General features: G+C 45.0%; 2 protein-coding genes across 2 annotated transcripts in view; one reads left to right on the top strand and one right to left on the bottom strand.

The window, feature by feature from the left end:
- Positions 1-4,887: 4,887 nt before the first annotated feature.
- FZD8 (frizzled class receptor 8) lies at positions 4,888-8,522 on the bottom strand. The gene has a single exon (XM_037010477.2). It carries the CDS (start codon positions 7,675-7,677, stop codon positions 5,620-5,622), a length of 2,058 nt encoding a protein of 685 aa, XP_036866372.1. The 5' UTR covers positions 7,678-8,522; the 3' UTR covers positions 4,888-5,619.
- Positions 8,132-22,486, top strand: part of LOC108397711 (uncharacterized) — an 82,893-nt gene continuing 68,538 nt past the window's right edge. The window contains exons 1-3 of the mRNA XM_017661252.3: positions 8,132-8,724; positions 10,750-10,787; positions 13,843-13,875. Of these exons, the coding sequence (XP_017516741.2) occupies positions 8,132-8,724; positions 10,750-10,787; positions 13,843-13,875 (664 nt within the window). The remainder of the gene's footprint in view (positions 8,725-10,749; positions 10,788-13,842; positions 13,876-22,486) is intronic.

The following is a 22,486-nucleotide window of genomic DNA, read 5'->3' as shown; positions in this document are numbered from 1 at the left end:
TGGCCAGGCCCTCGCTTCAGGGTCCCCAGGCCTCTGCTGCTCAGGGCAGATGTTTCCACTGCTGGTTCCTCTCCCCAGAGTGGGCTCTAACAGCAACAGGCTCTTCCTCTAGGTCACAGCCACCCCTCCTTAAGCTGGCAGACATACCCTGTGTCCTTGGGCCTTTGTATAAACTAGGAAACTGTTAGCTGTGCCAATTACTGCATTACTGTGAATGTAGGCAGCAAAGAGCAGCTGAGCTGGCCCAAATTGCCCAGGGGCGAGAGGCAAAACTTTCCAAAGCTGTCCCAGCAGCCTCTCAGGCTGTATATGCAAATATCCCTGAGGACCGTGGGCCTCTTCCTCCAGTAGAGGTCTGTTACCAGGTGTAGTGCTGGAGGGTTTTAGCTCTGGGCAAGTTCACTCTGGATTTGATGAGACAGAATAATGATAATGGAACATTGAGGGTAAAGGGTCTTATACCAGGCTTCAGTCTCCTGGTGGCGCTAGAATCACGTCCACATCTGGCAGGTCTGCAATCCGCAATCCCCTTTGTGGAGAGCTCTTTTTATAGCAACTGCAGACAATACTGGCTCATAGCCAACATGCATGTAAGCATGTGCCTGCACAGTAGGCCAGTGTTACATCACCGCACATGTGCCGTGAGCAAGTAGATTAGGGTCAGGTGAGCATTCTGGCCATGGGAACTTCCATTTTCCCTAGGTAAATACAGCTCTGGTGAATTGATGTTCAGAAATGAATGCAAATGGCGGTGGCCTTAGTCAGGGTTTACACCGACAGCAGGATGGCTGGGCAGGGCCTGTACACACAGTAGTGACAAGTAGGATCAGTGGCTTCCTGCCCAGCTCTGCTTCCGACTGTCTGACCTTCCACAAGTCCAGTCCTCTTTTGGCTTCACCTGCAAAGTGGGGTGCTTCAGCATGCATGCCAGACACTCAGGGGTCTTGTTAAAATACAACTTCTGATCCAGGAGGCAAGACCTGAGAGTCTATATTTCCCTCATGCCGCTAGGTCTTGTGTCTGTACTGTGTACATGGACAAGCAAGATTCTCCAGGATGCTGAGATCACCTCTAACATCTTTAGTTCCGATCCCCTTGACTGGTGCTTCCTCCTCCCCTCCATCCCCCTCCATCCCTTCTGATCCTCAAAACAAGATGTTTCTAGATGTGAGCTTCCTCTCTCTGTCCACACTTGCATTTAACTGCCTGGTCTTCTGGTGCTGCTGTGCCATGAAAATCTCCCGCAGGGCTCAAGGCTTCCAGAGCAGATCCTTCCCTCTTCCCTTTGGCTGACCTTGTTAGTCAGCCCAGTTTCTATTCCTCTGTGTGTTTCCAGGAACACCTGGCTAGATCACAGGATCCCAACAGCATTCGTCAGAGGCATTCAAGAGTTCCCATCAGACTCAGCAGACTGATTTCAAGGTGGGAAACTGTAAAGCAGCGCATTTAAATATGCAAGCAACCACACACCCATCAAAATATTCCTGAGTCTCTTTCTTCCATTAAGTTTTGGATCCACTGCCACTGAGGGCTAGATAACTGGTATGAAGCCCAATCTTTAAATAAAAGTAACTGAGATCATTTTTAAAAAGATACCGCTTTGGATTTCAATACAGCTTGATTATATCTTTAGCATAATCTTTATATTGATTTAATTCAGTTGAGATCTGGAAGGCCTTGAAAAGATGCAGTTTTGAGATCGTACTCTTAAGAGGAAGAATTCAAAATCGTGAATACGAAATGTTTACATGTCCTCTGGGTGGGGTCTATCATGGGACCAGCACTGGAGTGGGGGGGCCGTAGTTTTGAATGAAGAAACCAGCCCATCCTCCGTCTCCTCGTTCTGGAACTTTGTGGAACCACTAGGTGGCAGTATAGTATCAAATATGGAAAGCTGATCAATATGCTTGTGTTTGAAAAGTATGGATGGAATGTTTGCACCTTTATTTTAAATTGCATCCTGTGCTCTGCAACTGCTTGAGTCTCTGTGTGATTATTCTTTGGGGAAGACAATCTGATTTCCTTCTCCAGACGTTGAAGGATTACAGGAAACTGCAATCCGTTCAATGCAGGTTAAGAAAATATAATGGTGACATAGTTTGTTTCTTCAACTTTCTTATACACCCTTTTCCCTTCTGCTTTATGGTACTTTCCAACTGCATTTATTATAAAGCAAAAGGAAAGTGTTTCACATAATTTCTCCCACATGTAATTTTAATGAGCTCTGGCTTTACTAATGGTTTTAACCATGCTAGACTTTATTTACATTGATCTTCAAGCCACTTAATAACCACATCCTCTACCTGTCCCCATGTTTGACAAGATTTTCAAAAGCTAACACTTGTACCGTATACTAATTAAGGACATGCCTGTACAGCACAAAAAAGGGTGTTCTGGCAAGGGGCCTAATGCAAATGTTCAAATAGGGACTCTTCTTCCATTTCTCTACCCGCAATATCGCTTTTTTTTTTAACTCTATATTTTATAGATGCCATTTGGGGATTGGCAACGCTGCAACTCAAGTTGTAGCTTTAAAGGCGAAGAACCAGCACTTGTGTTTTAATACTGGTCTCTAAAATCAGTCTCCAATGATGATGGGAGTGGTTTCTTTTTATTCAGAGTTGTCTTCAGAATGTCAATGGGTTTCTTATTTAACAAGCTTGTTTGTACTGAGCACATTTACAGCCATCTTGTAAGTTATCAAAGATGGTATTTTACAAGGATATGTTGAAAAATTAATAAAGGAAAAAAGCTTGAACATTTTTCACTGTATCACAGAACTGAAAATGTGTCGATAATGAGAAGACTGCTATGTTAGGATATCAACATGCTACCTAGTGGCATTTCGCTTTCTCCCCACCTCACAGATGTGGTAAAGACTGTGGGAACTGCCCTCAGAAATTCTACTGTGTAAATTGTAAATGTAAAGTTTACATTTACTTACAATGTAAAGTTCATGGCTGGTTTATGTCCACTACAGTGCATGTGAGTCACCACATGAGTTAGATGCAGGTCACTTAGTGGTACCTACATTACAAAACAATAATTCTTTAATGAATAAAGCTGCTGGGAGCTGACGACTTTACAATGCCTCTGAGTTGAAGAAATAACATCAGCATGATAGCTAAAGGAGGTGTTCTTATTGCATATCTAACTTAAAAAATCCAATTAACACCAAGAATGACACTGGAAAGGATTTGCAAAATGTTCCTACCAAGAAGCTTGTCTTAAAAGCTTCTTACATGAGAAAGATCAGCCAAGGAAGTACTTTCTATCCTATTAATTAAAAAAAAATTTTAAACCACTCACTATTCCTATTAGGAAAAGTAGAGAGAACAAACGTCTTAGCTGGATGCAGAGAACAAGTCCCCTCCAGCCCACAATGTTTGATACCTCCCATCATTAGCAGGATAGCTGCCCATTTCTCATCTTGATTGACAGGTTAATAAGGGACCTGGGGCTATCTTTTCAGTATGAACACACAACCTTACCAATTACTTTTAAATTATTGCTAATCTGTCAGAAAATAACAGGCATGAGGAATAAAAATATCTGAAAAAGAGAAATGTCTGGCTGAAGCTTTTACTTCCGGTGCTTTAAAAGGTTCAGTTCAGAAAACTTGCCAGAATTTATTCAATAGAATTTAGGCACTGAGGGTTTTTCTTTCTTTTCCTTTTTTTTAAAGAAAAACTTGTAGTTTATAATAGTTCATTGGTTCAATTAGGAGCGAAAAAGAAGGGAGTTTTGTAATGCAATTGTCCAGCAAAGGAAAACGCTTTAAATTGGGGGATTATGTGTGCAGACCACCTGTAGGGCATTCAGAGCCCTTTTCTATAATGCTTCAACCCATGCCTAGCTGCCTGCAGGCTGGCTAACAATGCCGGGAAAAGCTGTTTAAAAGGCTGAGCACACTTGTGCCTCTGGTCCTCACTAACTGTTACAAGTCTTCCTCTCCCTCGCTCTCTCTCCTTTTTAAAGTAAAAGTCCAACATCCCTTTAATGGAAGAACTTTAAGGCTCCGCGGTGGCCAATTGGTCTGCACCAAGAGGAGCCGGGCAGCAGGGAAAGAAACTTCAGACTACACAGCCCATTTGGAGAGGAGAAAAGATCAAAGTTTTTCAAACTCAAAAGACCAAGTTCCCTACAGATTAACCCTATTCATTTAGCTCCTCTTAAAGGAATGATGTGCTGGGCCACTGGGCAGACAGGTAAAAAGTTCAACAATTGCCGAAGCATTCTTCTGCTAATTCAACAGCCTTCTGCTCAAATAAATTAGCTTAGTCTTGACAAGAGGAACAATAGCTTTTTCTCTAGGAAAAGAAGCACATTTGATAGACACAGGCCTGGAAGGTTATTAAGATGTTAACCGGTTAGTTTAACCCACTAAGGAGCGCCTGTTCCACTACCAGGTTGTCAGGTGACTTACACTGTAAAGAGTGATCTACTGCTTAAAACATTAACCTCTACACTTTGGCAGTGTTCAGTCCCTGGAAACCCAGGCGCTTTCAAAATCACGGACGCGAGAAATGAATTTGGGGTTTTTGAAGCCTTTAGTGATATTACACAAGGTAAATAACAAGGCCTGAGTGGAATTACTGCCTCGCAAAGTTCCACTTACATACACTAAGCGTTGTTATCCATGGATCAGGAAAGAGCTACCATTAAAAACACTATCTTCTTGGAAGGTGCAAAAACTCAATTTTGATTTCAGTTCCACAACAAGGTATTTTCTTCGCTAACAACTTAAGAACTAGAGTTTCATGGGTCATTTTCTCCATGCCTAAGGTCAGCGTACAGAATGAGAAACCAGTAAATGTTCCATTTTTCCAACGTGCCCTTAACAAGTACTTTAAAGGTAACAGCTTAGAAGAGGCAGGGGGAGAGGGCAATGTTTAAATCATTTATCAAAAGTCATTTTATTGACAAAATAGAATACTTATATTTGTTCTTACAGGAGTGGCTTCTAAACTTTTTACAAAAAATGTACAGACTGTATATCTTTGGCTATGTACATATTTTACACATTTTTACAATTTAACAAATAATTATATAAATACATCCTCTAATGTGAGAAACCCGTATTTATTTGGGGTGTATAATTAAGACATTTCTTGATTGTTTATTTAAGGCATTTGCCTGGTCATGAAGAAGACCCAAACCGTGCAATCCCATTAGGTCGGAGTCATCCCTCCTCTAGGATATGTTAGGAGTAAAAGTTTACGTAGGAGAGTCGAGGGAGAAAATAGGTCCCTCAGGTGAAATCTGTAGGTCTGGCTTCAAGCTCAGGAAGTGGCAGCCAGCGAGGGCCCCAACCCTCGGGTACTGGAAACGCAGCCGAGTCCAACCTCCTCTGCCAAAAGAAATTAACGCCTGGCGGGAGGAGCTCCCCGCTTATCAATGGAGGAACGGGGGCTGGATCTGGGAGCCTTCAATGCCAGGTGCTTTGTTCTAAGACAGTCATTTAAGTCCCAGCTAATGGATACCATTAAGAGTTCATTATCATGCTAATAGCAATCAACACGGTGAAGGGGTGGAAACCTCAGCGGGTCCACGGTCCCGGCGGAGCACTTGCTCCTCACGCAGCCTCCCCATTCCTTCCGGGTGCCTCCTCCCCTCCGCTCAGACCTGGGACAATGGCATCTGCTTTGGATACGACACGGAGCTGGCCGTGCCAGACCGCCACGTCAAACCCGTGCTGACGTCGCTGTAGAGGGAGCCCCCACCAATGCCCGCGCTCCCGCCCCCGCCGGCCCCCGCGCCCCCCGGCCCGCCGGCGCCCCCAGCCCCCGCGCCCCCCGCAGCGCCCTTGCTGGCCCAGCAGCAGCGGGTGCACAGTGCGCGCCACGACTCCAGCGTCTTGCCGGACCAGACCCACACGCCCGAGGTGATGCCCACTACCAGGCACATGAAGTACTTGAGCATGAAGACAGCGTAGTCGGGCCGGCGCGCCTGGTCCGGCTGCAGGTCCCGCAGGCACGGGCAGTTGTGCGTGGCCTCCCAGCGCGGGCGGTTGTGCTGCTCATAGAAGAGGCAGGCGACCACGACGGCGGCGGGCACGGTGTAGAGCACGGTGAAGAGACCCAGGCGGATCATGAGCTTCTCCAGCTTGTGCGTCTTGGTGGGGCCTCCCTGCTGCTTGATGACCGAGCGGATGCGGAAAAGCGACACGAAGCCAGCCAGCAGGAACATGGTACCAATGAAGAGGTAGATGACGAGCGGCGCCAGCACGAAACCGCGCAGGTTGTCGAGGCTCTGGTTGCCCACGTAGCAGATGCCCGCCACCGGGTCGCCGTCCACGGAGCTGAGCGCCAGCACGGCGATGGACTTGACGCTGGGCACAAGCCACGCGGCCAGGTGGAAGTACTGCGAGTAGCCGGCGATGGCCTCGTTGCCCCACTTCATGCCCGCTGCCAGGAACCATGTGAGCGACAGGATCACCCACCAGATGGAGCTAGCCATGCCGAAGAAGTAGACGAGCAGGAAGACCACGGTGCACAGCGCCGGGCCCGTGGTCTCGTAGCGCACGTGCTGCTCCACAGCGCCCAGCTCCTCGTACTCTCCACGCCCGCCCGGGCCGCCCGCGCCCGCACCCGCGGCACCCGCGCCCGCCGCCGCCGCCGCCGCGCTGCCTGCGCTGCCCGCGCCGCCCGTGCCGGGCGCGCCGCCGCTGCAGGCCACCTTCTCGTGGCCCGCCACCAGGCGCACCAGGTAGCCGACGGACACGAAGAGATAGCAGGCCGAGAGGAAGATGATGGGTCGCTCGGGGTACTTGAAGCGCTCCATGTCGATGAGGAAGGTAGAGACGGTGGCGAAGGTGGACACGAAGCAGAGCACAGACCACAGGCCGATCCAGAAAACGGTGAAAGCGCGCTCGTCCTGGCTGAAGAAGGGGTTGTGGCAGGGCAGCGCGCAGTTGGCGATCTGGCCGGTCTTGACGCGGTTGTAGAGCGGGTGACGCTCGCTGGACACGCTCACCATGGGCGGCCGGCACTGGCAGCCTGGCTCGCAGGGCGCTGCACCGCCACCAGGGGGCCGTGCCTTCCCGCCACCGCCGCGCGTGGGGGGAGCCACAGCCTCCCCGCCGCCACCGCCCCTGCCGCGGGCCGGGGGCCTGGCCCCTGGCGGGTGGCTGTGGCCGCTACCGGAGGGCGGCTGCTCGCCCGGGGGCGGCGGCGGCAGGCGGCGCGGCGGGCTGGGCGCGGCAGTGGTGAGGTCAGTACGGTTGTAGTCCATGCAGAGCGTGTCGGGGTTGCCCTGCTCCGGCAGCCGGTCGCAGCGCATGCGGTCCGGCCAGGCGAAGCCGTACTGGCGCATAAGGGGCGCGCAGCCTGCCTTGGCGCGCTCGCACACAGAGCGGCAGGGAGGCAGCGGCTTCTTGTAGTCCTCCAGGCAGATAGGCGTGTACATACTGCACAGGAAGAACTTGAGGTCGGGCGAGCACTGGATCTCCACTAGCGGCCAGAACTGGTGCACCTCCAAGCCCGCCTCGTCCTGTGTGTCGTGGTTGAACTGGTTGGGCATGTAGGTGTAGTTGTAGCCGATGCCCTTGCACAGCGGCACGGTGATCTCTTGGCACGTCAGGTCCTTGGCGGAGGCGGCCGCAGCACCGCTCGAGCGCTGCAACAGCGCCAAGGCTGCCAGCAACGAGGTCACTTCCAACAGGTATCCCCACTCCATGCTGCGCGCCTCGGACCTGCGCCCTCGCCCTCCAGGCGGCGCTCGGAGGGGCGCCGGGGAATCCGGCGAGAGGGCCGGAGAAGAGGAGAGCAGGGGCTCTGCTGGTGACTTGCCTCTCCCGGGAGGTCGACTGCTGATCACCCGGTGACTCCCCGGAACGCGTCCGCTCCACGCGGTTCGCAGCGGGGCAGAGGCGGGCCGTCCCGCAGTCCGCCGCTCCGGGGAGCGAAGGCTGGCCGCAGGCGTGCGCACGGTCCACAGAGAGGGTTTGCCCTGCTTCCTCCGTCCCAGCTCAGCCCTCTCGCAGCAGAGCGGCTGGCCCCCGGCTCATCGTCCCTCTCTCGCTCGCCTCTCGCCCGTGCCCGGCCACTTCGTGGGGCGTCGGCACCGGTGACTTTGCAAGCACAGAGGGCGGAGGCGCAAGTTTCCTCTTGGGCCGCGACGCGCAGTCAAGATGGCTGGGCCAGGCCGCTCCCCGCGCCGGTCAGCCTCTGCGGCCCCCTTTCTGCCCTCACGGGCTCATGCTTGCCCTCAAAGCCGCGCCCCCGCCGCCGGAGTTAGGGACCCGCCTCAGCCGAGGCCGCCGCCCTCTTTCCCCGGCGTCGGCCAGTCGTTCCGCCGCCGGGAGCGACAGACTCCGCCTCCGGTAAAAGTCCGCTGCGCGCTCCGCCCGGCGATCGGTCGAGACGTGGGCAGTCCCCTTCTCGCGACGCACGGAACCAAATCCAGACTGGAGCGCCGCAGACACCTGAGCGGTGCGGCCTGCGCCCGGCCACCGCCTCCGCCTCTGCCTCCGCCTCCTCCTCCTCCTCCTTTTCTTCCCCGGCGGGAGCAGCACCCTTCCCTCAACTTCCTTGCTCCGGCCCCACTTGCACCGCCTGCCTGGCTCATGAATATTTATACGGCGCGGACTCGGTCTCCGCCCAAGGCCGCGTGCGCCAATGGCCGGGCCAGGGCGGGGCCCACGCGCTCCGAAGGCTCAGCCTTCCTTAAGGCAGCCGGGAGCGCCCGCAGGGCTGAACGCGCGTTCTGCGGCTGGAGAGTTAGGTAACGCTGGGACAGGCCGCAGAGACGCTGGTTTTGCCACGGCTGTCCCCACGGCGCTCTGTGCGTCCGAGGTCCTGGTTCCGTTTCCCTGAGTCTGCATTGGGAAAGCGGGACGGGGTTCTGTGCAGCGCGCGCTTTTCTGGGCCCTTTCGAAACAAGTCAGGTTTCTGCCTCCCTTCCCCCGGATGTGGGTAACCTTGCTGGCGTAGGGTCCCCGCGCTCCTTCGCGAGCCGAGGCTGCGGGGAAGCACCGCTGCGGGCGAGTGGCAGGGTCGAGCACTGCAGGGAACCCGGAAAGGAGTACCCATTTTAGGGTTCTTAGAATGGTGGTTTTGAGGCTTGGAAACGGTGGAGCGGAACCTGCTCGACTCCGGGCGGCCCGGGGGACGTTCCCAGCTGCAGGGGGCGCGGGGCCCTGGGGCGCGTCCCAGGATGTCCTCCCGCTTCCTCTGAGTGACCTGGGGAGCTCAATTTCCTTACCTAGAAAGTGGGGCAATAGTAGATCTCAAAGAGGGTTCTGTGAAAGCATGCAGACAGTGCTTCCTGATGAAAAAATAATTTACTTTCCCTTCGAAAGAAAGAAGAAAAACTTATAAATGGGGGCGACCGGGAACTCTGCCACTAAATTTTCTCTTCGCTTCGTACTTTTGCAACGCGTGTGTCTATTCAGAGGTCCCAGGTTTTGCCGGAGCCTTGCTTTCCCACCGCGGGCGCAGGCTCTGAGTGGCGCCGGCGGGACCGGGCCGCCCCTAGCAGCCCCTTGGGTTGCGGCCAGCGAGCGCGGCCCCGCCGGCCCGCGACCGCCTTAAAACGGGCAGGGGCGGGGGCCGAGGGCCCGGCGGCCTGGCAGGTTCATTTACGCTTGTTAGGACGTCCCAGGGGGTTGTCTTTCTCCTAGAATGGAGTGTTTATTTTTTAATTGATGTGCTGTTTCATTTAGCGCTTGCATGGAACTCATGCTGGGGCTGTAATTACTGTAATCTCGGGAACATGCATTTCAGTTAGCCAGGAGGGTGGCAAAATACGTCCTCTCAAAATCAATCTCTCCTTCCTGTTTCTTCCTCTTTTCTTCTCTCTCTTTCTCCTCCCATTTCAAGAATTTTTGATACTTGTCAGGTTTCATAGCAGGATAGAGTAGGGCTAGAAAACCATAGTTGGCGAGGGTGTGGGTACTTAGAAACAACTGCTGTCATGAAACAAAACCAACAGCAATTTGTATATTGCTTGAGCTAATGGAGTCTCTGTCTTCCTCCTTCTGGTTTCTCCAGCTTAGTTTAGCAACTTCATTATGCACCACATTCTAAATAGACGGGCAGCCCCCTCCCTTCTCTCTCCACCGACTCCCCCGCCTCCCCCCACCCCGTTTTTTGGCAAGGTTTATAATTTTGCCAAGAATTCTAGGCATATCCGCCAGGATGTAGCTATACCCCATCGTCTTGCTCTTTTTATAAAAATTGAAGCCTAGTTAGTTTATAGTGAAAAACAACACTGCTTCTCACTTCTGGATAAACTAAACTCTATAGGAATCAGAAATTCAGTCTTGAGAAATATTAGCTAACTCAACATAAAATGGACTAACAAAATGCAAAGATACGACCTTTCCTTGGCCTTTTTATCGATTCTCCTCCCTTCCTAATAAGAAATTCCTTTTATGGTTTGTTGAATGTAGAAAGTCACCACTTTTGTTGGTACCTTCTCCAGAACCTTCAGCTGCAGAGGACAGGTCATTCGCTGAGGTGGCGTTCTGAGGTCAGTTGTGAGGAAGGCAAATCCTTAAGGACCAGCCTGGGTGCTGCATTGCCTGGCCATAGAGGGAAGGGCTAGTTTCCAAAAGCAACACATGGTGAAAAGTTTCTACTGGTTTTCTTCAGCAGGGAAATGTCAAATAGTGAAGTTCAGAATTACACTATATAAATTTACTAGAATTAGGTAAAAACAAACTGACATTTGCAAATCGAGGCTGAAAATAGTTGATTTTGGCTTTTAATCGGCATTTAAATTTTTTTCTTTTTTCTTTTGAGACAGGAAGAAAGCTTTGGTGATGTGGAATGTGGAAAGTTTTGGTAAGTATATTTAGCTCATAGAAAATAAGCAGACGAACGTTGAGAGCTTTCAAAAATCATGTTATAAACTATTTGGGGGATCTTACTAATTTGTGAGATTAAAACCATTTACATAAAAATCATTACAATTTTAATTCAATTAAGGAAATATAAGAATAACATTTAAAATTTACTATTAAATTAAATGGTGACTTGATGACCTTTGAGAGCAGGAGACTTAGGAAGAGAATTAGTGTATGAGGTTGAAAATGGTCAGCTCAAAGAAACCAGAATTATTTATCAACATTGCCAGCTAAATAATGATTTTTATCTTTTGTAAAGCAGGTTTTTCTAAGGGAGGAGAAATAGCTTTAGTAGCAACATAAATAATGTAGGGAACTTTCTAGAGGGATTTCTGAACAGATGTTCCTGAATAGTCCACAAGCATAATAATATGAACAGTTGAAGACATGACTAGCTCAGAGGAGGGCATGCTTTATAAAACATCAGATACCAAGTTAGATATTGGCAATATGTTTATGTCTCAAATTTAGGAAACTTTGGGGAAGTTATGTTTTGGTGGATTATAGTTTAAAAATCCAACATTTAAAAATCTCTTGATACCAGAGTGGGTCTGACATATACCAAGAAAATGATACCTTCAAAATTTACATGCAGAATCTTTAGTACCTAATGAAATTTCCTGGGTGTTATATTGTTTCTCCCAAAAAAACCAAACAAATTATTTCTCCTAAAAAACTTACCTTCTTTTAGGGAAACAAGTATTATATTGTTAGAGAATGCAAAGTCTGTACGGTAATTTGGGGAGAGTGGTTCTTGGTGGTGTAAAATCTGTTTTTCAAAAGGTTATGTCATGAGTCACCCACTGTAGATGGAAGGGAAGGGTGGGTTAACTGGTTGCTTCAATCTCTATTATAATTAAAATGGGTGAGATTATTTTTATATTCTTCCATGTTATCATTAAAGTCTATAAAGATCTTCCTTTTCCATTTTCTTCACCATAGAGAAAAGATCCTGTTGGAAGGAAGTACTCTTTGCCTTGTCTGCTGTAACAATGCCAAATTGGGAATGGGTGGAGATAACTGATGCAAATATATGCTACTGGCCAGGAATCATATTCTCTCTTTACATGCAGCTGCCATTTTGGAAAATTATTTAATTTTATAATATCATAAAATATGGTCTAAAAGTCAATAATTGTTCCTCTTCCCCACCCCTAGCCCCCATTCACCCTGGAGTATTGGCCAGATGCTGAAATTATACAATAGGCTGCATTATTTGGGGAACTTTCAGGGGCAATAAAGACCTAAGTCAAACTGGGTAAGCTAAGAAAGATAACTAATCTCATGTAACAGTAAATCTAGAAGCAGAAAGTCCCACCATTGGTTCATTCTGTGACTCAACAATGTTAGATCTGCAGGTCATCTTCTAGACATTTGGCTTTCCCTTGGTTACATGGGGTCTCCCACTGCTGAGCCATCACATGTCATAGGGCAGCAATCAAGGCAGCAAGAGTGGCAGGGTCTCCCCTGGTATAGCTGTCCTGTTAGAAAACTCTTTTCTGAAGGCTATCCCTTTAGGTCAAACTGGTCTCGACTTGTCACACCATTCTAGCTGCAAGGGAGGCTGTGAAAGTGAGACTATGGTGGGTGGCTTGTGTCAGGAAAGCCAGGGAGGGGAGAAGGGCTACTTAGCAGATAAACAGCAGTGAACTGCACGTTATTTGAGATTAACTTTCAAGCAACATCATTCAGCCGACACGCCTAGTCTTCCAGAGTATATTGTTCAGGGCTATGAATTAAGTATGATTTGGATCCAAGGAAATATTGGTATCAACATTTTTTTCCTTTTGAAGTTCACACAATACAATTGTCTGTACAGTTGGTGTGAAATAAATGTCAAAAAGTTTTACTATGTGTTTCATTTATAATGTGTATAAACTGCATAGACTACTCCTTGGTTTCCTTTTGTTAAGCCCTGTCCCTCCATTTTGGAGACTTTATTAAAATTGTTGACACAATTCTGGAGTTTTAGTTTTTAATTTTCTTTTAAATCTTAAGCCTTGTGACCTTAAAAAAAAGGGCCACAATTAATTATAATTAGGATAAACTATTGAATCCCATCTCTGAAAGAACCTTTCTATCAGAAAATTTCTGGTGTCGGCAAGAGTTTACTTCTGGTAATAGTGATCCATTTAAAATAGAGGTCTGAAACAATAATGAAATTTGCATTAGCAGTACAATAATAATTATTAGGGTACTAAAGGCATGGAGGTGGTGGAGATGCCAATGGCACTTCTTTCTATTTTATGTTTGTTTTTGAACAGATTGAAGTAAAGTGATGTCATTTATATTTGAGAAGTGACAGCTTTTGATTATTTTCCTGGCACAAGTCTTGCTTGCTCTTAGAAGCAAATGTACTTCTGTAGAATTAATCTTACAATTTATAAAAAGCATAATTTATAGTAAAATGATTTATAGAGATAAAATTAAAAAATTGGTGCATTAAAGTGTTGAGTTTATTGAAGAGTATCACAACATTAATATGAATTTCTGGTATGCTTTCTCAAAACACAGTCCATCAGGGTTTAGTCTGAAAAATCCTACTATAAATGTGCTCAAAATGTACTGAAATAAAGCAGAATATAGAACTATATGGTATGAACCCCAATTATATTATTATATATGCATAGAAAAAAGATTAGAAGGAAGTTCATCAAAATGCTACCTACAGTTGTGTTTGAATTGGGTTAACTAGGAGTAATTTTTCCTTTCTTTTTTAAAATAATGATCTGAATTTTTTATTTCAAAAAAATTATCTGCAAACAACACTAGACTTAGCATTTGTTATGCCTTATCTTGTGCTGTTCTTCATTTAATGTATTTTGTCTTTTCTTCTTGTATGGATCAAAATTACCAAAGAGGAAGGACTGTGTCTCAGCTATTTCTTTTTCCGCACAGAGATTCTATTCCATTTATGACCATACGCCATCAAAATATGTTTTAGCTGATTCACAGGTTGACTTACTGTGCTTGCCTTTGTTTGTATTCTCTAGTCCCTGTGTTCCAGAGCTGTCCTGCTCGAGACTGTGCGTTTGAATGGGATGATGGGGAGGAAAGAGGGAGGAAGTTCATCAGTGGAGGACCACAGAACTGGCATTAGGAGTGAACAAGAGGTGGTGCCAGTCTTGTCTGCCTAGCTTCTCGTGTGGGCAGGTAACCTATAGCCTCTTGGAGCTTCACCTCCTCTTGCTTCCAGTACGGAACGGCTCCTATGAGTCCCTCATAGGTCGTGAGGATGCTAGAAGGCACCAAGCAAAATGTCTGACTTTGATACATGAATTGAGCTTCATAAGTTTATTCTTAATGTACCAAGTTATAGGAAGTATATCTTTGACCACAAAAATGACCACTGAGTGAAGTTGTCCTGATCTTTAACTTAAACCTTTAAAAAATGGTACTAAGATCTCTTTTACACCTCATTCATAAATTTAATAAATATTTATTGAGAGCCAATTGTTCTGGCTGCTATTGATGCATTGCAGTGACCCCAAAATCTGTGGCCTTAAACAACCATTTTATTTTTTATTTTTTTGAAGGCATTTCTCAAAGGCATTTATTTATTTATTTATTTATTTATGCATTTTAAAAATTAAGGTATCATTGATATACACTCTTATGAAGGTTTCACAAGAAAAACAATGTGGTTATTACATTCACCCTTATTATCAAGTTCCCCCGATACCCCATTGCAGGCACTGTCCATCAGTGTAGTAAGATGCCACAGAGTTCCTATTTATCTTCTCTGAGCTATACTGTCTTCCCCGTGACCCCACACACACCATGTGCACCAATCATGATACCCCACAAACCCATTCTCCCTTCATCCCCACTTGCCCGCCCCCATCCCTCCCCTTTGGTAACCGCTAGTCACTTCTTGGAGACTGTGAGTCTGCTGCTATTTTGTTCCTTCAGTTTTGCTTCATTGTTATACTCCACAAATGAGGGAAATCATTTGCTATTTGTCTTTCCCTGCCTGACTTATTTCACTGAGGATAATACCCTCTAACTCCATCCATGTTCTTGCAAATGGCAGGATTTCTTTCTTTCTTATGGCTGAATAATATTCCATTGTGTATATGTACCATATCTTCTTTACCCATTCACCTATGATGGACAATTAGGTTACTTCCATATCTTGGCCATTGTAAATAATGCTGTGATAAACATAGGGGTGCATATATCTTTCTGAATCTAAGAATTTGTTATCTTTGGGTAAATTCCAAGGAGTGAAATTCCTAGGTCAAATGGTATTTGTATTTTTAGTTTTTTGAAGAACTTCCATATTGCTTTCCACAATGACTGAACTAGTTTACATTCCCACCAGCAGCATAGGAGGGTTCCCCTTTCACTGCATCCTCGCCAGCACTTATTGTTCATTGTCTTTTCAATGTTGGAAATCCTGACTGGTGTGAGGTGATATCTCATTGTATTTTAATTTGCATTTCCCTGATAATTAGCGATGTGGAGCATCTTTTCATGTGCCTGTTGGCCATCTGAATTTATTCTTTGGAGGAGTATCCGTTCATATTCTCCACCCATTTTTTAATAGGGTTATTTGCTTTATGGGTGTTGAGACATGTGAGTTATTTGTATATTTTGGATGTTAACCCCTTGTTGGGTATGTCATTTACAAACATATTCTCCCATACTGTAGGATGCTCTTTTGTTCTGCTGATGGTGTCCTTTGCTGTACAGAAGCTTTTTAGCTTGATGTAGTTCCATCTGTTCATTTTTGATTTTGTTTCCCTTGCCTGAGGAGATGTGTCCAGGAAAAAATTGCTCATGTTTATATTCAGGAGATTTTTGCCTATGTTTTCTTCTAAGAGTTTTTTGGTTTCATGACTTACATTTAGGTCTTGGATCCATTTTGAGTTTACTTTTGTGTATGGGGTTAGACAATAATCCAGTTTCATTTTCTTGCATGTAGCTGTCCAGTTTTGCCAACACCAGCTGTTGAACAGGCTGTCATTCCCCAACTGTATATTCATGGCTCCTTTATCATATGTTAATTGACCATATATGCTTGGGTTTATATCTGGACTCTCTAGTATATCTGGGCTCTCTAGTTTGTTCCATTGGTCTATGGGTCTGTTCTTGTGCCAGTACCAAATTGTGTTGATTACCGTGGCTTTGAGTTAGAGCTTGAAGTCGGGGAGCATAATCCCCCCTGCTTTATTCTTCCTTCTCAGGATTGCTTTCGCTATTTGGGGTCTTTTGTGATTCCATATGAATTTTAGAATTATTTGCTCTAGTTCGTTGAAGAATGCTGTTGGTATTTTGATAGGGATTGTATTGAATCTGTAGATTGCTTCAGGCAGGATGGCCATTTTGACAATATTAATTCTTCCTATCCATGAGCACGGGCTGTATTTCCATTTAGTGGTATCTTCTTTAATTTCTCTCATGAGTGTCTTGTAGTTTTCATAGTATAAGTCTTTTACTTCCTTGGTTAGGTTTATTCCTGGTATTTTATTCTTTTTGATGCAATTGTGAATGGAATTGTTTTCCTGATTTCTCTTTCTGCTAGTTCATTGTTAGTGTATAGGAATGAAGCAGATTTTTGTGTATTAATGGAATATCCTGCAACTTTGCAGAATTCAGATATTAGATCTAATGGTTTTCGAGTGTATTCTTTAGTTTTTTTAATGTATAATATCATGTCATCTGCAAACAGACACAGTTTAACTTCTTTCTTGCCAATCTGGATGCCTTTTATTTCTTTGTGTTGTCTGATTGCTGTGGCAAGGACCTCCAGAACTATGTTGAATAAAAGTGGGAGAGTGGGCGTCCTTTTCTTGTTCCTGATCTTAAAGGAAAGACTTTCAGCTTCTCGCTGTTAAGTATGATGTTGGTTGTGGGTTTGTCATATATGGCCCTTATTATGTTGAGGTACTTGCCCTCTATACCCATTTTGTTGAGAGTTTTTATCATGAATGGATGTTGAATCTTGTCAAATGTTTTTTCAGCATCTATGGAGATAATCATGTGGTTTTTGTCCTTCTTTTTGTTGATGTGGTGGATGATGTTGATGGATTTTTGAATGTTGTACCATCCTTGCATCCCTGGAATAAATCCTACTTGATCATGATGGTTGATCTTTTTGATGTATTTTTGAATTTGGTTTGCTAATAATTTGTTGAGTATTTTTGCATCTATGTTCATCAGGGATATTGGTCTGTAATTTTCTTTTTTTGTGGTGTCTTTGCCTGGTTTTGGTATTAGAGTGATGCTGGCCTTATAGAATGAGTTTGGGGGTATTCCCTCCTCTTCTACTTTCTGGAAAACTTTAAGTAGGATGAGTATTAAGTCTTCATTAAATGTTTGGTAAAATTCAGCAGTGATACCATCTGGTACAGGGATTTCATTCTTAGGTAGATTTTTGATTACCAACTCAATTTTGTTGCTGGTAATTGGTCTGTTCAGATTTTCTGTTTCTTCCTGGGTCAGCCTTGGAAGGTTGTATTTTTCTAGAAAGTTGTCAATTTCTTCCAGGTTATCCAGTTTGTTAGCTTATAATTTTTCATAATATTCTCTCATAATTCTTTGTATTTCTGTGGTGTCCATAGTGATTTTTCCTTTCTTGTTTCTGATTCCATTTATTTGTGTAGATTCTCTTTTTTTCTTGATAAGTCTGGCTAGGAGTTTATCTATTTTGTTTATTTTCTTGAAGAACCAGCTCCTGCTTTCATTGATTCTTTCTATTGTTTTCTTCTTCTTGATTTTATTTATTTCTGTTCTGGTCTTTATTATGTCCTTCCTTCTACTGACGTCGGGTCTCATTTGTTCTTCTTTTTCTACTTTCATTAATTGTGAGTTTAGACTGTTCATATGGGTTTGTTTTTCTTTCCTGAGGTAGGCCTGTATTGCAATATACTTCCCTCTTAGCACGGCCTTTGCTGTGTCCCACAGATTTTGCAGTGTTGAATTATTGTTGTCATTTGTCTCTGCATATTGCTTGATCTCTGTTTTTATTTGGTCATTGATCCACTGATTATTTAGGAGCATGTTATTAAGCCTCCTTGAGTTTGTGGACTTTTTCATTTTCTTTGTGTAATTTCTAGTTTCATATGTTTGTGTTCTGAGAAGGTGGTTGGTACAATTTCAACATTTTTGAATTTACTGTGGCTCTTTTTGTGGCCTAGTATATGATCTGTTCTTGAAAATGTTCCATGTACACTTGAGAAGAATGTGTATCCTGTTGCTTTTGGATGGAGTGTTCTGTACATGTCCATTTGGTCCATCTGTTTGTGGGGGCCCGGCCTATGGCCGAGGCTGAGCCCCACTCTAGCTGGCACCACCCTTTCTCCTCTTCCCTGTTGGGGATTGGCCCAGCAGACTTCCGTACCCGTGCACAGCTTGTGCTGCCCGCTTAGAGTGGCGCGTGACACCTATCCGCTTAAAGGTCACGCATGATACTGTCCCGGATTGGTTGGGTGACTGAATATAAGGGAGCCCGCCGGGAGGGAGGAGAGCTTCCCGACAACTGCTGTAACCGCCGTGAGAGATTAGACAGTAAAGCCTAGAGAAGAATCAAGACCTTGGGCGTGTTGCTTCGGTCCCTGAAGGGTCGCGACACTGTTCTAGTGCGTTGTTCAGTGCTCTGTCTCTGTACTTATTTTCTGTCTGGTTGGTCTGTCCTTTGGAGTGTGTGGTGTGTTGAAGTCTCCTAAAATGAATTCATTACATTCTATTTCCCCTGTTAATTCTATTAGTATTTGTTTCGCGTATGTAGGTTATCCTATGTTGGGTGCATAGATGTTTGATATAGTTATAGCCTCTGTTGGACTGACCCCTTTATCATTATGTAATGTCCTTCCTTGTCTCTTGTTACTTTCTTTGATTTGAAATCTATTTTGTCTGATACAAGTACTGCAACTCCTGCTTATTCTTCCTATTAGTTGCATGAAATATTGAAATATCTTTTTCCATCCCTTTACTTTCAGTCTGTGTATGTGTTTGGGTTTGAAGTGAGTCTCTTGTAGGCAGCATATAGATGGGTCTTGTGTTTTTATCCATTCAGTAACTCTATATCTTTTGATTGGTGCATTCAGACCATTTACATTTAGGGTGATTATTGATAGGTGTGTACTTATTGCCATTGCAGGCTTTAGATTCGTGGTTACCAAAGGTTCAGGTAATTCCCTTACTATCTAACAGTCTAATTTAACTCACTTTGTATGCTATTACAAACACAACCTGCAGGTTCTTATTTTTTTCCTCCTTTTTCTTTGTCCTCCATTATTTATATATTATGTATCATATTGTATACTCTTTGTCTATCCCTTGAATTACTTTGGGGTAGTTGGTTTGATTTTGCATCTGCTTAGTAATTAATTGTTCTAATTTCTTTACTGTGGTTTTACTTCCCCTGATAACAGCTGTTTAGCCTTAGGAACACTTCTATCTATAGCAGTCCCTCCAAAATACACTGTAGAGGTGGTTTGTGGGATGTAAATTCTCTCAGCTTTTGCTTATCTGAAATTATTTAATCCCTCATTCAAATTTAAATGATAATCTTTCCAGATAAAGTATTCTTGGTTCAAGGCCCTTCTGTTTCATTGCATTAAATATATCATGTTGTTCTCTTCTGGCCTGTAAGGTTTCTGTTGAGAAGTCTGATGATAGCCTGATGGGTTTTCCTTTGTATGTGATCTTTTTGCTCTCTCTAGCTGCTTTTAAAGTCTGTCCTTATCCTTGATCATTGCTATTTTAATTATTATATGTCTTGTTGTTGTCCTCCTTGGGTCCCTTATGTTGGGAGATCTCTGTACCTCCATGGTCTGAGAGATTATCTCCTTCCCCAGATTTGGGAAGTTTTCAGCAATTACCTCCTCAAAGACACTTTCTGTCCCTTTTTCTCTCTCTTCTTCTTCTGGTACCCCTATTACGTGAATATTGTTCCATTTGGATTTTTCACACAGTTCTCTCAATATTCTTTCATTCTTAGAGATTCTTTTTTCTCTGTGCACCTCAGTTCTTTATATTCCTCTTCTCCAATTTCTATTCCATTTATTGCTTTTAAATCCCTAATCTGCTTTTAAATCCCTCCATTGTATGTTTCATTTCAGATATGGGATTTCTTAATGATTGAATCTCCATTCTAAATTTGTCCCTGAGTTCTTAAGTATTTCTCTGTATCTCCATGCACATGTTTATGATTTTTATTTTGAACTCTCTTTCTGGAAGATTGGTGAGTTCAGTTCACTGGGCCTTTTTCTGGTGTTTGTGAGATTTTGATCTGAACCAGGTTCCATTTATGTTTCATATTTGTATGTGGCACCCTCTAATGCCCATAAACTTTAGTCTCTGGAGCTTCTCAGCCCCTGGAGTGATGTCAGGGGTCGTAGTGGAGTGGCGCTATTGCCTGGGGGGAGGAATGAGCTATTTTCTGCTTCCCAGCTGCAGCACGTCTCCACTATGAAAACCGGTGGGCTGAGCACACAGGTGTAATTCTCTGCACTTTGCATTTGTAGCTGCCATAGGTGGGCCTCCCTCTGGTTGGCCTGACACAAGGGCAGGGATGGCTGGTTTGCGAGCTGGTGCCAGCAAGCAGGAGGAAGGTGCAGCAGGCTGTGTATCACAGTGGGGGGGCCTCAGAGCTGAGCAGCCAGCCAGGAGGATGGAGCACCTGAAGCTCTTGTAAATTCACAACCTGCTGGGAAGAGCCCCCCCAGACAACCTTGTTCACCTGTCCCTTCTCCTGAGCAGCAAGCTCCATGCAATCCCCACACCTTTTGCAGCCATTTCGCTGCTAGGAAGTCTCTCAGACCACCCGCCTTTTCTTTGTCCCAGAGCAGCCAGATATGGATTACTGTCCTCCACAAATGGCTGGAATCTCAGTCTCTCCATGTATTCCGCTGCCTTAGCTTTCCAACCCCACTAATCTCCATGCCACCATGCAATGTACATTTGTGCTACCAGAGCAGACCTCCAGGGCTGGATGTTCAGCAGTCTTAGGCTTCCACCCCCACCTGGCTTCATTTCTTTTCCTCCCACCAGTGAGCTGGGGTGGGGGAAGGGCTTGGGTCCCACCAGATCAAGGCTTTGGTATGTTATTCTGTTTCGTGAGTTCTACTCTGTTGTCCAGTTGTATGCAGTCTGGTGCAGCCTTCTTTTCTGTTGCTTTTTTAGATTAGTTGTATTAACTATATTTTTATATTATATATGGTTTTGGGAGGAGTTCTCTGTCTTACCTCTCACACCACTATCTTTATTCTCTCCAGCAACCATGTTATTTTGCTCACAATTTTTATGGTCATACATTTAGGAGAGGCTTGTCTGGGCAGATCTTGCTTGGGACCTCTCTTGCAATCAGATGTCTGCAGGACGGTGGGCATCTGAGGGCTTGGCAGGGCTAAACGACCAAGTCAGCCCACTTTTTGCCTGCCAGTAGCTGCTGGTTGTCCTCAGGAGTGTCTCCATGTGTCCTGCCTGGCACACAGCTTTAGAATAGCTCTGCTTCTTATGCAAGAGGTTGGTCCCCAGAAGGAGCATTTCAAGAAAACCAGGTAGCTGCAGATTCACACAGCATCACACCTGCTGTGCTCTGTTAGTTGAAGCTGTAAAAGCAGCTCAGATTCAAGGGCAGGGGCCTGGACCTTCCTTAGAATGGGAGGAATACAAATATTTGGAGGGGTCATGTTTTAAAACTGCTGCCCCAACTAAGTGCCAGGTCCTATGTTAAGTAGTAGGGCTGTAGGATGTATAAGGCATTTTATTAGGGTTCTCCAGAGAAACAGAAACAATGGGACATATGTGATTTATTAGGAGGAATTGGATAATGTGTTTACGGAGGCTGAGAAATCCCACAATCTGTCATCTGCAGCCGAGAGACACAGGAAGGCCAATGGTGTAGTTCAGTCCAAGTCTGAAGGCCTGAGATCCAGAGGAACCAATGGTATAATTCCCAGTCTATGGTAAGAGAAGGCTCATGTCTTAGCTAAAACAGGCAGATAAGGGGTGAATTCTTCCTTCATTTGATTTTCTTCTACTTAAGCCATTGGTTTATTGGATGATATCCACTCACATTGAAATTTTAGTTTTTATTTTCTAAAATAAAAGGGAGCTCTTCTCCTCTCCCTTGAAGTCCACTGATTCAAATACCAGTCTCACAGAAACAGCCTCACAGACATACCCAGAAATAATGTTTAGTCAAACATTATGAGCACCCTGTAATATAGTCAAGTTGACACAAAAAACTAACCATCACAGAGAGTATCTCTCACAGGGACTCACATGGCACAGATACACAACTACCCAGACATTGGGTAGGAAAAGTATTTGCAGAATATATAGAAATACTATTAGGGAACAACTAAATGTGCCTAAAAGAGCTGGGAAGGGCCTTCACAGAGTTTTTGAAGAATGATCAGGAGTTTGCTAATTTGAGGGAAGGTAGAATGTTCTAAGCATATAACAAAAGACTTAGAAATCATAAAGATGAAATTGCCTTTGCATTTGTTATATTTGCTCACATGAAAGTAAGAACTTTTCCTGAGTAGAGACACTTTTGTTTGTGTTCAGTCAATTGATATAATCTGCATCTTTGACAGGTTACATTCGGATCTACAGGGTTCAATATTAGTTACTATGCTTTCAACTTCCAGGAGTGGCCCAGAGGACACACTACCTCACATG

This window comes from Manis javanica, chromosome 2 (genome assembly GCF_040802235.1).
Source record: "Manis javanica isolate MJ-LG chromosome 2, MJ_LKY, whole genome shotgun sequence".
NCBI lineage: Eukaryota > Metazoa > Chordata > Mammalia > Pholidota > Manidae > Manis > Manis javanica.
This window is presented reverse-complemented; position numbering and strand designations above follow the sequence as displayed.